The sequence below is a fragment of the Ilyonectria robusta genome (assembly GCF_021365365.1).
Source record: "Ilyonectria robusta strain PMI_751 chromosome Unknown BGZ61scaffold_2, whole genome shotgun sequence".
Lineage (NCBI taxonomy): Eukaryota > Fungi > Ascomycota > Sordariomycetes > Hypocreales > Nectriaceae > Ilyonectria > Ilyonectria robusta.
This window is the reverse complement of record NW_025764436.1, coordinates 925536-939184: the sequence shown is the minus strand read 5'-3', so window position 1 is coordinate 939184 and position 13649 is coordinate 925536. Positions and strand designations below refer to the sequence as shown.

The 13649-nt window shown below is 53.3% G+C and overlaps 3 protein-coding genes across 3 annotated transcripts; all 3 read right to left on the bottom strand.

The window, feature by feature from the left end:
* Positions 1 to 489: 489 nt before the first annotated feature.
* On the bottom strand, positions 490 to 3052 carry BGZ61DRAFT_83208 (uncharacterized protein). The gene is made up of 3 exons (XM_046257132.1): positions 2759 to 3052; positions 1223 to 2655; positions 490 to 1172 (listed from the first exon to the last, which is right to left on the bottom strand). The coding sequence occupies exons 1-3, from the start codon at positions 2856 to 2858 to the stop codon at positions 633 to 635; spliced, it is 2073 nt and encodes a 690-aa protein (XP_046110457.1). The 5' UTR covers positions 2859 to 3052; the 3' UTR covers positions 490 to 632.
* Positions 3053 to 6829: 3777 nt separating this feature from the next.
* Positions 6830 to 7533, bottom strand: BGZ61DRAFT_472075 (uncharacterized protein; the record flags this gene model as incomplete). Its single annotated transcript, XM_046248290.1, has 3 exons — positions 6830 to 6942; positions 6999 to 7068; positions 7264 to 7533. 3 exons carry the CDS (start codon positions 7531 to 7533, stop codon positions 6830 to 6832), a joined length of 453 nt encoding a protein of 150 aa, XP_046110456.1.
* Positions 7534 to 8182: 649 nt separating this feature from the next.
* On the bottom strand, positions 8183 to 11779 carry BGZ61DRAFT_489580 (AFG1-like ATPase-domain-containing protein; the record flags this gene model as incomplete). The annotated part of the gene is made up of 5 exons (XM_046250228.1): positions 8183 to 9020; positions 9069 to 9519; positions 9580 to 9712; positions 11161 to 11451; positions 11522 to 11779. 5 exons carry the CDS (start codon positions 11777 to 11779, stop codon positions 8183 to 8185), a joined length of 1971 nt encoding a protein of 656 aa, XP_046110455.1.
* Positions 11780 to 13649: the final 1870 nt, after the last annotated feature.

The window sequence follows — 13649 nt, the reverse complement described above, 5'->3', positions numbered from 1 at the left end:
AGCAGAAGCGGAGCAAACAATCATTTCATCGAGCATCACATCCTCATTTCCTATTTTCTCGTCACTATTGTAATCCTAGCCTCCAGGTGCCACCTTGCCCCTCAGGAAAGCTCTTCTGTGCTCGTCTCCTCATCCAACGACATGGATCCAGCCTTAGTAGGGAAGAACCGAATGCAAAAAGATCAAAATGAAAATACACATTAGCGACTAGCGCAACTCTCCTCCTCAGTCGAGGACGTTGTTCTGCAGCAAGAGTCGTAATCTTGTGTGCTCCTTTGAAACCAGTCGGTACTCGAGGACGTTCCATCGGGTTACCGACAGAAGAATATAACGGGCCATAATACATGGCGGGAAAATATGCCGCCTGGGATATGTGAAATGTATATAAACGTGGAAGAAGGGAAAAAACAAGACCGAAAACTCGGTCAAAATCAAAGTTGAAAGTTGTTGAGTGAGTGACAAGAAAGGTTGAAAATCATCCCCAAATATCGTTCAGGATCATGAGCAGACCGTGAGGCCCCTGTCCTGCCTTGGGTATCGCAGAACGCCGGCCTTTATCCCCGTTTCCCTGTTGACTCCCTGTGGCAAATCGCCGAATGCTAAATCAGACAAACTAAGCGTTTGTAGATTGCTCAGTATGCCTGACCGGGCACTGGCTTCCTGCCGACAGGACCAGTGGGAGGACCAGCAGGAGGGCCTTGACGGGGCTCCTGGGTTGGGTTCATAGGACTGCGTCCAGGAGGGCTGTTTCGACCTCCGGGAGGTCCTTGGCGGGGACCAGGCGATTGAGAGCGAGGGCCGGGGCTCATGGGACGGCCTTGAGGAGGTCCCTGACGAGGTCCTGGTGACTGAGAACGAGGTCCAGGACTCATAGGAGGTCCAGCAGGGCGCCCAGGAGGGTTCATAGGGCGGCCCATGGGAGACTGGCTTCGGCCACCGTTAGGGGTCATGGGGCGACCAGCGGGCGAAGCAGGGCGGCCTTGGGCCTGCATTCCTTGGGGAGTCATCGGGCGTTGGCCGGGAGGGCCCATAGGTCCTCGAGGGGGTCCGTTAGGGTTGACGGGAGGTCCAGAACGAGGGCCGGCTTGGGGACGAGGTTTGACGGGGCGAGTGGAGAGGCATGTTCGGGGAACGACGCCCTGCTTAGATCGATCAAGTCGAATGCAGAGGGCCTAAATCATTGTTAACATATCTCCAAGAAATCCAGGGCTCGGATACTTACCCATCCATCGTCGTACTCGTGAAGCAGTCGAACAAGGTCTCCAGCCTTCATGTCCAGCTCATCGTCAAGAGTAGGGTTGAAGTCAAGCTGAACGCGGTGAACGGCGGAGTTAACAGGACCTCCAGCAGCAGCAATAGCAGCGGCGCTACTAGAAGGAGCATCGGTGGCACCAGGGGATACAGAACTAATGCTAAACTCGGTGCCAGCTGGGCTGGGGGGAACAGGGGCCATAGGAGGGTTAGGGAGGGTCAGATCAAGCTTCTTAGGGCCATCCTTGCGCATCGACGTCTTACGAGCGAGCGTAGCAGACCCAGCTCCTGTAGCGGCGGCCACGGCGACTGCGACCTGTGGGCCGCTGGCAGCGAGAGGATCGTTCATTGTGTTCATGGTGCCAATAGAAGAAACGGGAGAAACTGGGCGAAGAGCATCGGAATTGGGAGTAGTGCTTCGGGCACGGATGCTCTCCTCCATGATGGGAGTAGGGACGCGCTCAGCCTGAGCACCGAAGGGGTTGGCGGGATCAGTGCTCTGAGCAGTAGATGGGCGGTCCCAAGCACTGCCTCCAGGGGCACGACTGGTCATAGGGCCACCAGCGGGGGGAACAGCGAGAGCCATGGCAGCACCCTTGCTGGTGCGCTTTTCGAGGTTCCAGTTAGGGAGGAACTGAGTGACAGGCCGGAGGCTGATGCGAGGAGCCTTGGGATCAGTGTGGGGAGTGGTGCTGGCTGCAGCTGCGAAGTGAGTATCGACGGGAGCGACGGGGGCGATGGGACCGTTGAGCTTCTCGTCGTCATCTTCGAGTCTCTCGCGCTCGGCCTGTTTGCGACGTCGGGAGAAGACGAAGAAGACGAGCATGCCGACGAGGAAGATACCACCGAGGACACCGAAAGCGATTCCGGCCTTTGTGCCAGCGCTCGAGTCTCCGCTAGAAGTAGAGGCGGCAGCGGACGCGCTGCTGCTGGACAGAGTGGAGGCGGCGGATTTGGTGGCAGAAGTCTCAAAGGTGGTGGACATGGAAACATCGCCGGTTGCCTGGGCCAGGACAGACTCGGTAGCAGTGTCGGCGGCATGTGTAATGGCAGACGGGACTGAAGAGGTGTCTTCCTTGGTGGCGGTTGTCTTGGAACGATCCTTGGCCGTCTTCGTAGTTTTGCTTTCCACCTCGGTTTCTTCGGTCTTGGCCACAGCCTTCGACTTCTCCTTGGTGGTGGCTTCCTTCTCCTCTGCCTTTGATGTCGTCTTTTCCTTGTTGGATTTGGCGGTACTCGTCGCCTTGGCCTTAGCAGTGGTCTTGGCTTCTTCCTCCTTGGTGGCAGTAGCCTTTTCCTTCTCAGCAGTCTGAGTAACCTTGACTTCTTTCCCAACGGTTGAGTAGCCAGCAACCTTTCCCTTGAAAGTGGGATCTGCAGTCACATAGACGGTGACCTTGACAGCTATTCACATGTTAGTCTTCTGACCAGGCGCAAATACGACCGGTCTTGAATGGGTAGCGTCCGATCATTCTCATATCCAGGTCGTCTCTGGGAAGATGCTTACCAGCACGCTCTTCGGGTTGATTTCCCATCTCTGCAGCCAGCTTGCCGATATCTTGGTTGGATTCGTCCCTGCGGTGCAGGTGCAGGTGTGAGAGAGGCATGTTGTCGGAATTGAAGAGCCGCGACGCAAACTCGGGTGGTTGACGGTCGAGAGTAGGCGCAATGTGGGAAGTGGGATCGCGGGATAGATAGCGGGATATATCGCCCTGTTATCGCCAGGAACTGAAAGGCTGGTCGCAACGTCGACTGGAATGGAGGGCGGTAATCCAGAGGGCGGGAACCAAGCTACTGGATACGGAATCTTTCGAGGCCGGAAGCGGGCTGATCGGAGGGTGGCGGCAATGTCTCAGATGCGCGCGGAGTTTGTAAACGAAGGTAAAGCGATGTAAGGGACCAAGTCGCAATGGAGTTGGACCAGGTGCCAAATGCGAGGGCGAGAAAGGTGAGGAGTTGGTGAGAGGTGAGGTGAGAACAATATGGTTCAGTTGATCAGGCCGGGATCCTGGAGGGTAAACACACGGCCAGGTGGGGGTTTGCGAAAAGCGCGCCGGGCAAAAAAGAGGGATGAAGGAAACGAATGGACGAGCTGGAACAACACGGGCGACGACGAGCGAAGCAGCCGTGGAGTAGCAGTTCTGAAAGAAGAGTTGAGGGAGAGGGAGAGAGAAAGGTGGGTGGGTGAGGGAGAAGGTGAGGGTGGTGGTGAGAGGGAGAAGAGAAGGGAAAAGGCGGGTGGGCTTTGCGGGTGACAGGGCGGCGGCAGATGGGGTGTGCAGCAGGGTGTAGCAGGGTGCACAGGCTACAGGCTGTGGGAAACACCAGGCAATAGGCAATAAGCAATAGGCAAAAGCCCGGCAGATGGTGAGAGTGAGCGAGTTAGTTGGTGTCTGAATTGCCTAATTCCTAAGGAAGCACGAGCGTCGATAGGGCAGCCAGGGCGCCTTCACGCACCCTAGCTAGCCCGCCCCTCGAGGCATGGGAGCTTAGTTGTGCATGTGCATGCAGATTTTACTTCTTCGAGATACCTACGCATGCGGAATTGTGCATATAGACTTATAGGAGACAGCACCGGGAACGTTGTTGTGCAACTGTCCTGCACAACGGCACAGCCGCCCGTTGTCACATCACAACGAAGACTAATACCGCCGACGCACCAATCCCGGGCGGATAATACGAACCCAAGTGGGGCTCCCCCAAGATATGAAATGAGCAAATGCCCATCCGCCTTGCATCCAGATGAAGATCAGCAGAGACACAAAACCAAACAGCGCTGGCCTTGGTGATGCAGGTACCTACAGGGAATGGCGCGCCCAGGGGTGGCGCGGGCCATTGACGCCAGCCGCCAGGGACCCAGCCCCTGTGATTGGTTTGTTTCACAGCTGTGAAATTGGCTTAGCCAGGAACCTGCTGGACGCGCTGGCCAATCCTCAGCGCCAGAAGTTGGCCGGGCCTAGGCTGCGTTGGTACCTGGCAGCGCAAATCCTCCCCCCTGGAGTCCCTGGAGTTCCTTTCACTCGCTATCGCTGTAGGGGTCTTCGTCGACGATGGTCTGTTCTGCAGCATCGCGTGCGTATGCCCCTGGGTTGCGTCCAGGGCTTCTTCTCATGAGGGCCTCACGCCGTGCCGCTTGGCCTCTGTAGCCCAATGTTTCCGCGCCAAAAGTACACGCTCTGGCGGGTCTTCTCACAGCATCCAAGTCCAACTCTGGCCTGGCTTGGCTTGGCTTCCCCGTTGAAATTATCCACCATCCTTCAGCTTCCCTGTCCCCTTTTCCTTGGCTTCCCCTCCCTCCATCCGACGAGCCATTCGTCTAGCGAGCCCGTCTAGCCAGCCTTGCCATCGAATGTCTGGCCGGCCTCGCTGTCTACTACGTAGTAGCTGACCGGCATCCTAAAACCTCCTAGCCTGGTTCCCCTCCGCTCCGGGAATCGACGCTGGCCCCATGACCACGGCCATCACCGCCGCTATCATCACCACATCGAGAGCCGTATGTCTACTATCGATTGTCACAGCCAGCGGATCGCCTTGATCTGGTAAAGGCTGCCGGTGCCAACGAAAAATACGAGATGCAGTCAAGTTGATGCCTCTCTCAGCGCGTAAAGCACAATGGCAGGGTATATTACTCCGTATGTATGCTTTCTTCCTCGGGCCTAAGCTCCACTTACTCCCAGCTCCCAGCTCCCAGCTCCCAGCTCTTCCGGGGTCCATCTCATTCATTGGAAATGGGGTCACCATGCACTACGTACGCAGCATGTCCCTACTACGTGGTACGTCAAGAGCAGGCCACACCCAAAAAAGCACACACGCGCTGTCAGAGGACATGACGGTGAGTCTCAGTCTCAATGGCCGGCGTATCCTGAGACGCAGACGCAGTGCGTTTTGTTTGTTGTTCAACGTCAACTCGCATCCTGTACCTCTGCCTCTGCATCTGCATCTCCATCACCACCCAACTCACCCCGTGCATGATGGTCTCCGCCACAGCGCAAGTCGGGCGCTCGCTGTGATTAAGTGATAATTTAGACTTGCTCCTAATGGCTCCTAACATGCAAATGGCCTCATACTGTCCCTCAGCCGCACTCTAGCACCCAGCTCGCCCAGGTCCCGACTGCCTTGGCCTCTGCACCCGAACCGTTACAACACCCGTCCGTCTTCCGCCCCAGGAAACCCAGTGACGCCACCCACTCTCCCATAGCTCCCGGACTAACCAGCTATGAAACACGGCCAACCCACGTCGATCTTCTCCTCTCAATAGCGTCACCCGCCGGGGCTGCATATGCCGAAATGAGGACACTTCTACTACCTGCTAAGTTGAGTTATACATACCACAGAGTGGCACAGAGTGGGCTGGATCCGTACCTCGGACCGGCGTTTGTTAGTGATGGCTCAAATGTCCCTCGGCGTACATTACTGTCCTAGTCTCGATCCAGACCCTATCTTGCACCCAACCTTGAAGTCGGGTTTATCCGTGTGGACCATAATTAAGTGAAGGTGTGGGCACCGTTCATTTCCTGCTAGCTGCTCGGAATTGGCATAATTAATGATCGTCATGCGAATCTGGGGCACCCGCCTTCGTCTATCGACCTTCCGAGCCTGACTCGACGCGCGCGCACACAACACGGTCCTACCGCGTTCGCTAGGCCTATTAATTTATGAAGCCCATGGTAGTATTTCTGCAGGCCACCTGGACCCTGTTGTTTCAACTTGAGTGTTCTTGGGCAAACAAAATCAGCTGCACTTCCAGTGTCATTGGCAAGCGACGCTACCAATATGCGACACCGCCAGGCCTTCCTCGGGACACGTCAAGCAGGGATCTATGATTGACATTGCAGCGGGATATCCTGCAAGGAGGCCTCAGATGGAGAAGATGGAAAACTGGCGAAGGGGTTTGTCCACAATCTCATCTCGGATTAGTCGCGTCTCTGGCAAGCTAGGTGTGGGCTTCCTTTTGCCCTCGGCACAGGGCTATTTCCCATCTGCCGGCTACATCCTAAGTCATCGATGAGTGCTTTTGTTTCTCATTGTTCGTCATATGACAGAGTTTAATGGCGTGTTCGAGGTGAATGGTTAAAGTGTGACCGGTGCGAGAGCTGACTCAAATGTGTATGAGACAGCCACCTCGGTCACACTTACACATGTCTCCGAGGTGTCTCAATGCCACATCCGCGTTGCTAGTTCACGTTATTTTTGGATCTCGATCATAACATCATTATATTGCTCCGACGGGTAAGGGCACTTAAAGGGCGGCGTCATTAAGCCTCGGTCGTCTCAGAACTACGTCACGTATTCTGAGCACAGGTGGATCGAGGATCCGACTGGAGTTTACTTCCCACCATAACCAATAGATGCAAGCATGTGAAAACAACAATACAATTCATAGCAGCAATGTAGAACCTCGGTATCAGAGACTGGTGCCCATTCCCACATTCACCACAACACCGATGCTCAGAGTCCACGGCCGTCTTTGTCCCCCGTTCCAGAACCTGATCTTGCAGGTTTAGAAATACTCTTCTCGCTGGCCGCTTCTCTTGTAACTAGAAATACTTTCCTCATGGCGACTCACCATGTTTTATTTCTAAGAATCGGTCTCCACCGGCCAAAGACCCTCGGTCTTGGGACAGCAACTGGTGTGGTGCTCAACGCACGTTGACTCTCCGTTCCCATAATCGCAGCTCCGTCGTTCGAGGACTAAGGTCCACGGTTTCTAGCTTCTAGTGTTCGTGGGAATATCTGAGTGCACATACATGTAGTATTTGCGCTGTTCGACTTTGTGCCAAGTAGCAGCCTTGAGGATGAAGACCTTGAGCTAAGGTCCTACAGACATCACGATTCCTCGTTCCCTCACACATGTCCTACCCCCACAATGGTAAAATTCGTGCCGTAGAAGAGCCCCTACTTGATCGATTGCGGCGTCAAAAAGCACTGGAACTCTCACCTTCCTCCATCTGCACAGCCTCGACCCAGTCCTTCAATTCAACTCCTCGTCGGCAGCAGTGCCACATTGCTCACCAATCCAGGCATCACGACAGCAACCGCCACTATCATTATAGCCTCCATGCTGTTGTTAACTCTCTCGACTCTCTCGGGCTCCGGCTTCCGCATTTGATCATTCTTACAATGGCCGCCAGCTCCTCGCTCAAGTAGAGCTACTGGCTGGTTGCGTTTTCCCAGGAACACAGCCGCCATCGCTGTGAGTGTGTACAACACCTTCAACACACTCTTCTTCCTCACTGCCGCGACCACCTCGCTGTCCGCGCCGGCTTTATCCGGCACGAACATCCCTTACCCGTTCGTCCTCGGCCCCGCGCCGTACACTGTCGGCATTGTCTTGGAAATAGTCCCCAGGGCATAGCGCAAGGCCTTCGAGGGCGATCCTGCAGATAAGGGAAAGTTGATGCGCTTAGAACTGTGGAGTTAGGCTCGACACGTCAATTATAGGGTGTATGCCCTCTGGCGCAGCGCGTATTGCCAGGTTGTGAGTACTTGTGTCGAGGGAATGATATCAGGGGTGCAAGCACTGGACTTCACGACGATGGCGGTACCGACGTTATATAATTACTGTGGCCATAGGTATGGAGAGCAGTGGAAGAAATTCAAGAAGGATGTCAAGTGGATGATATAACCCGGTATGTGTCAAGACGATATTAGTTTCTCTTGTAGGTCTCTACTTGAACCTTCAGAAAAATATACGACTTGCGTATATATTGGGAAACTTGTATCTGAGTGATTTGTTGTTTTATTCGATAGTGGTTTCTCAAATGAAATACATGTTCTTCATGTGCCTCTCAGGCACTGGATCTAGTCATCACTACTCAATCATATCCAACACAAGCATCTAAAGCGTGACCAATACAATCCAGGCAAACGCTCGCTAATGCCGAGTCAGTGCTCCGGGTATAATGCATATTTTCTTCGCGACCAATCCCCATCACATTGAATCCTCCATCTGCCGACTCCTGGTCTTGTTCCAGTTGTCCTTATCCTCTTTTCCGCCCTTCTCCTCCAGGCCCATACCCCTTTCTACCCACTCTGTGCTCTCCATGTGGCGCAATCGACTTAGGGCTCGAGCGAATGCAAAAGCCTCTTCTGATCCGACAAACAGGTCAGAGTCTTTCAGCTTATCGATGCTGTGTTCCAGGTCATGGGCCGAGTCTTCTTTTACGCCTTGTTGCATCAGACTCTCGGCAATCTCATCTCGGGAGACAAAGAGCTCTGTGAGGGGCTTCTCCGTGGTAAGAATCAGCTTAGCATTGCCCTCGTACACGGCGTCGATGAACAAGATGAAGCGGCGTGCCAGGTCGCGCTGCTGGTGGGTCATTCCAGGAATATCCGTCACAATAAAGGAGTCGTAGGCTCGGACCAGCTCAATATAATCGGCAGCTGCCTTTGGTTGCCGGATGAGTTCGTCAAAGGTGAACCACGCGGCCCGCCCGCTAACTCTTGGGACAAAAATCTCTCTGCCCCAGACCGTCTGGACTTCGGAGCGCGGTCCAGGCTGCTCAGGATCGCCAAGGAATCGAAACCACTTCTCGGCGTGATCGTTAGCATGGCTGTCGAGAGCGGTGTGGTAAACGCCCGAGAGTGGGCGAGCGATCTTGCGGTAGTCGGTAGGCGAGTCAAGGTTGATAACGTGGAGTCGGTTCTTTAGAAGCTCAATGGCAGGGATGAAAAATTCTCGCTGAACGCCATTCTTGTATAAGTCATCGGGGTGTCGGTTTGATGTCGTAACCACCACTACGCCATGCGACATGAGCGCTTCTAGTAATCTGCTTGCTGTTAGATTCGCACTAAAGCATGGTTCATGGCACACGCACCTTCTCAAGATCATGGCAGTGCCTACATCTGTGCACTGAAACTCGTCGAAACACAGTACATTTCCATCCTTCGCGATCTGGGCGGCGATGAATGGTATGGCGTCAATATCGTTGTCGTGTTGCATTTTGATACGATGTGATTGCAACTGGACCTCTTGCATAAAGTTGTTGAAGTGAATTCGCTTCTTCGTTTTGACTGACTTGGGCAGGGTATCATAGAAGAGATCCATCAACATAGTCTTGCCGCTTCCAACATCGCCATACAGATAGAGACCTCGGGGAAGACCCTCTGGAATCTCGCCAATTGCAGAGGCAGCTTTGGATTTTCCGAAGAGGGACGAAAAAACGGACTTTTTAACAGGCTTTAGAGAATCGATATCGGGGGGCACAATCGGGGGCGCGTTGTAGTTGCGCAATTCTTCGTGGAGGTTCTGTAGGTTTTGGATGATACCTTGAACCAATATTAGTGCTTGCTTTGAGGTGTACCAAGTGCTTCAATTGCAGTTCTCACCCCTCTGATGCTCGTCGTTGCGCAGTTGCCCCGCCTCGACACGCCTGTCGTATTCCTGAATTGGTCCGAAGTCCGGGCCGGCCTCCTCCGTGACGACGACAGTTGCCATTGACCGCGCCCTTCCGAGACATGACTGTGGTGTACTGTTTCCTTGGGGCGCGAGGATTGGTCTCTTCGGTCGGTAGCAGGATGGCATCGAGTTCACCGTCCGAGGAGTTGCGGTCGTCCGGAGAGTCCTCGCGCGTTGACCATTGCTGACCAACGTCGAGGCTCGCAGAGGGCGAAGAGGGGCAGAGCACCTCACACCGGCGCGCATGGTGTCTTTGTTGTTTTTCGTGTACTTTGTGTATTTCGTATCAGGAAATCCGAACTGGGAGGGTGGAATGTCGATCGTGCAGGCGCATCACGGGAGGAGCAGAGTTATGAGGGAGCGATATCATGGAGAAAGCCCGCGAATTCGGTGTTGAGGGATGATGCTGTGGGCCGGGATTAGAAGTATTCCCGGCAACTTGGCGCAGACCCGAGGCGGACCGAGCATCCCGTGGTTTAAGCGCCAAGCACCCGCAGCAGAGATCCACTAACGTCCCGGAACCAGGTGTGGTTTGCCTACCCTATAGCAATCTTCTGAATCAAACGGCTGGATGTCAACACCCAAAGAACGATCATGTGCATTATGGTAATGCAAACTCAATCCCTATGGTATATTGTAAGTGAGTTATGGGTATGTAGGTCGTAAATATTGAGCTAATATACATCAAATCGTCTTTCCCTCTTGGCTACCTTAGTGTGCAACTTCACATCTCGCATCTTGAAATCCGTCTACCCAACTATAGCTTCGGCCGACACGACGATGTCACCAACCACGTGGACATCCTTTGCTAGTATAAGTACACAATACGCAATACGATATACTGGGGCATCGGGGATATTCAAGGTTGGACAAGCCTAGGTGTTTTCGGGACCGCACCATGACCCAACTATGACGCAGCGACTTGTCACTCATGCAGGGACCATATGATTTCACGACTTAGCTGTTGTGATGGCTTGGAGCTGAAAGCTCTGGCCGATCTTAGTCCACTTTGAGAATTTGGGTTTATATGATTAATCATCCTCCACACCTTGGGTACTTTAGATATTAATGGATATGACCAATCTATGATGAAAGCTAGTGAGACAATAACCTATAAAGTTTCACGGCTAGTGAAATACGTCGTACCGTACCGAGGGGAGAAATCCCAGTCGTAAATAGATTGTTCACCGCAAGTATAATGATTCGAAACCCCCCTATCAATTCGCAAGAGAGTTTCGGCTGTTTTCGCGGAATCATGTGAAACGGAGGCTTATGGCGAGAAACACGGGCTTGGGGCAAATAAACATCAAAAGCAGACATTCCCGGGCCAACAAAAGCAACTGAATCACCTCCCGGGGGCATGGTATTAAAATGAATGTTTCGTGATGACTATCCGGAGGCTATCGCAACTCTACCAAACTATTGCTAATGACCCACGTAGCCATTATTAACTATATTTGCACCATGGCATATGCCAGACTAATAACACCGAGAAGGCCAAAGACAGGAACCTGGAGGAATCGGGCAGCGCTATCGTTATCGCTATCGTTGCTTTTTGACGAGTCGTCGCTGTCATCATCTTTTGAATCGGCATCGTCAGAGTCAACGAGCTTGCCACCATACATAGTGCGACCGGGAGTGACCGCCATGCTGAGTTCCGAGGCGCGTTCCTTGTAGTCATTGAGGGTCTTATTTTTGGAAGGGTTCACAATGCCGACCATGCCATCTGCACACTCATCGCCCTGGGAGGAGTAGAAGGCGATGGGCTCGGTATCATTGACAGTGACTTGGAAGACCTCGTCCTGTGAAAGAAGTTAGCAGGCAACTTCTCAAGTCGTTATGGACTGGGGTAAAATGATGCGCTAGACGTACTGCGGTGCCATCATCGGTAGAGACGAAGCCAGAGAAGAAGCCAGTGCCGAGCTCTAAAGGTGAGCAAGGGTACTGGTAGTCGCCAGCGACGACGCTGTGGTTCTTGGCCTCAAAGTGGAACTCAAGAACATCGTTCTTATCAGCGTCAATTGAGTCAGGGTCAAAAGTGTTGTCGCTAGTGGCGGTGATCTTGATCGTCTTAGCGTTGGTGAGGTAGGCCAGCGCTGCCGATGTGACGGCGGTCTTGAAGGAAGGCATATTATTCAATTACACGATAGGAAGAGGATGTCGCTGAAATGGTGATGACGAATGATACAATCCGAATGCCATGTACAAACAAGAGCGAGGAGCGGTAGGTGATATACTACATGGGACGAACGAGGTGAATCATAAGGTCCGTTGGATATCGCTGTTGGGTGGCAGGTTTTGTTTCTTTTCGTGAACAGACCGTTGCTGCGCACGTCGCAATAACAACTTGAAACCATAAGATTGGACGACACCGCTTCCTAGCCACTGATCGTGTTATGTAGGATGTTGGCCGCTCTCTTAAACGTGCCAAGCAGTCCTCGGTACTGTATGATCCTTGTCACCAGGATTTGAACCCGCTAAAATGGGAGCGGATGTTCAGATCGACAGGAGGTTCAACCGTGTTAACTGGCCAGATTTTTAAATCCGGGAGGCTTCCCTGCATAGAGCTGTGGAGTGGATTTGGGCGGTCAGTTCAGCTCTTTGCTGCCCGGGCAACAACAAAGCGAGAGGCCAGAATTGGCGCCACGGCAGCTATGCATGAGCCATCATGTAACGAACAACACATGTCGCCAATTCTGGTGACGGGCACAAAATGATGAACCTACCATATGTAATTCCGCGGGAATGAGAAAAAAACAAGGCTCCGGGAAATAACTACCAAAATGACGTCGTGTCTCGGAATACAAAGAGACAGCCGAAAGTGTGGGGATGAGCGAGACGCTGACGGGACAGGCGAGATGAGATGGGGGACTAAAGTTAGCCGACAGCCCTGTTGATTCTGTTGTCAGCTTTGCGACCGGCTCGGCCGACACTCGTGGCTCACCACCAGGCCTACTAGCTCCGCGGATGTATCGCCCATAATGGACGATTTTCTCAGCCTCGTTGGGGCGCTACAGGTGAATCACATCTGGATCGCTTGTAAGACCATTTTCCCTCAAAGATGAGATATCATCGCATTTTTCTTTCCCCTCTCCAATAGACAGACAGGTTTGGGAATGGTCTCTTATCTCCCCCCTCCACAATGACAAGGTCTGAATTGCTTTTGCATCTATCATGAGCCTGCATGAGCTGACCTTCGCTCAAGTTGTGGTGGGTGAGCAAAGTTGGATGCTGCAGCTGCAGTGCCAGCTTGGCTTGGGTTGTCTTCAGGAGTGGCTGCGGAGTGGCGAAAACCTAACCCACTTCCCGGGAACCCAGGGATTCTAGACCGCAACAGCGCAACTTCCGAGACCATTCAAGTCAATAGGAGCTGTCAGGCCACCATGGAGTCCCATGGAAGGACCAACCATGCGCCTCCGATGTATTACCTGTTTGTCATATATTGATGACCTCCCCGAAGGCTGGCCCGCTACGAGACCGGGTTCCGGACCGGGAAGACTAGCCGGCCCCGATGGACCCACATGCTCCGTATGACGCGGCTCCGGAGCCCGGTGAAGGCCCGACCGAAGTGAGTAAAGGCTTCGCCGGTTTGCCACTTGTCGGTCCTGCTGTTGGTGTATTTTTTTTTTTTGGCCCCTTACGTCAACATTGGCTAATGTGGAGGTTGGAGCTTGCGACACGGGAATTACAACGCCGAGAGTCCGCCAAGTCGCCGAACGTTGGATCAAATTACGCTAGTCCGGCAATCTGAGCGGCGGCTAACGAGAGAGGGGAGCTGATGGAGTTTTGCCCCTCCTACGTACCGGTCTACTTTGCCGCCCTCGGAGTCGTAACCTTGCAGCAAGCTGAACTACCCCGGAGATGGCAACCTTTTCAACTTTGTTTTGCCCCTGCCGAGGATTTTCCATGATGACAGCTGAACCTTCTGACGGAATTTTCCATTAAAAAACGGATTAAATGAGCACAGTATAGAAACAGCCCATGACGGCGTGTATGTAGT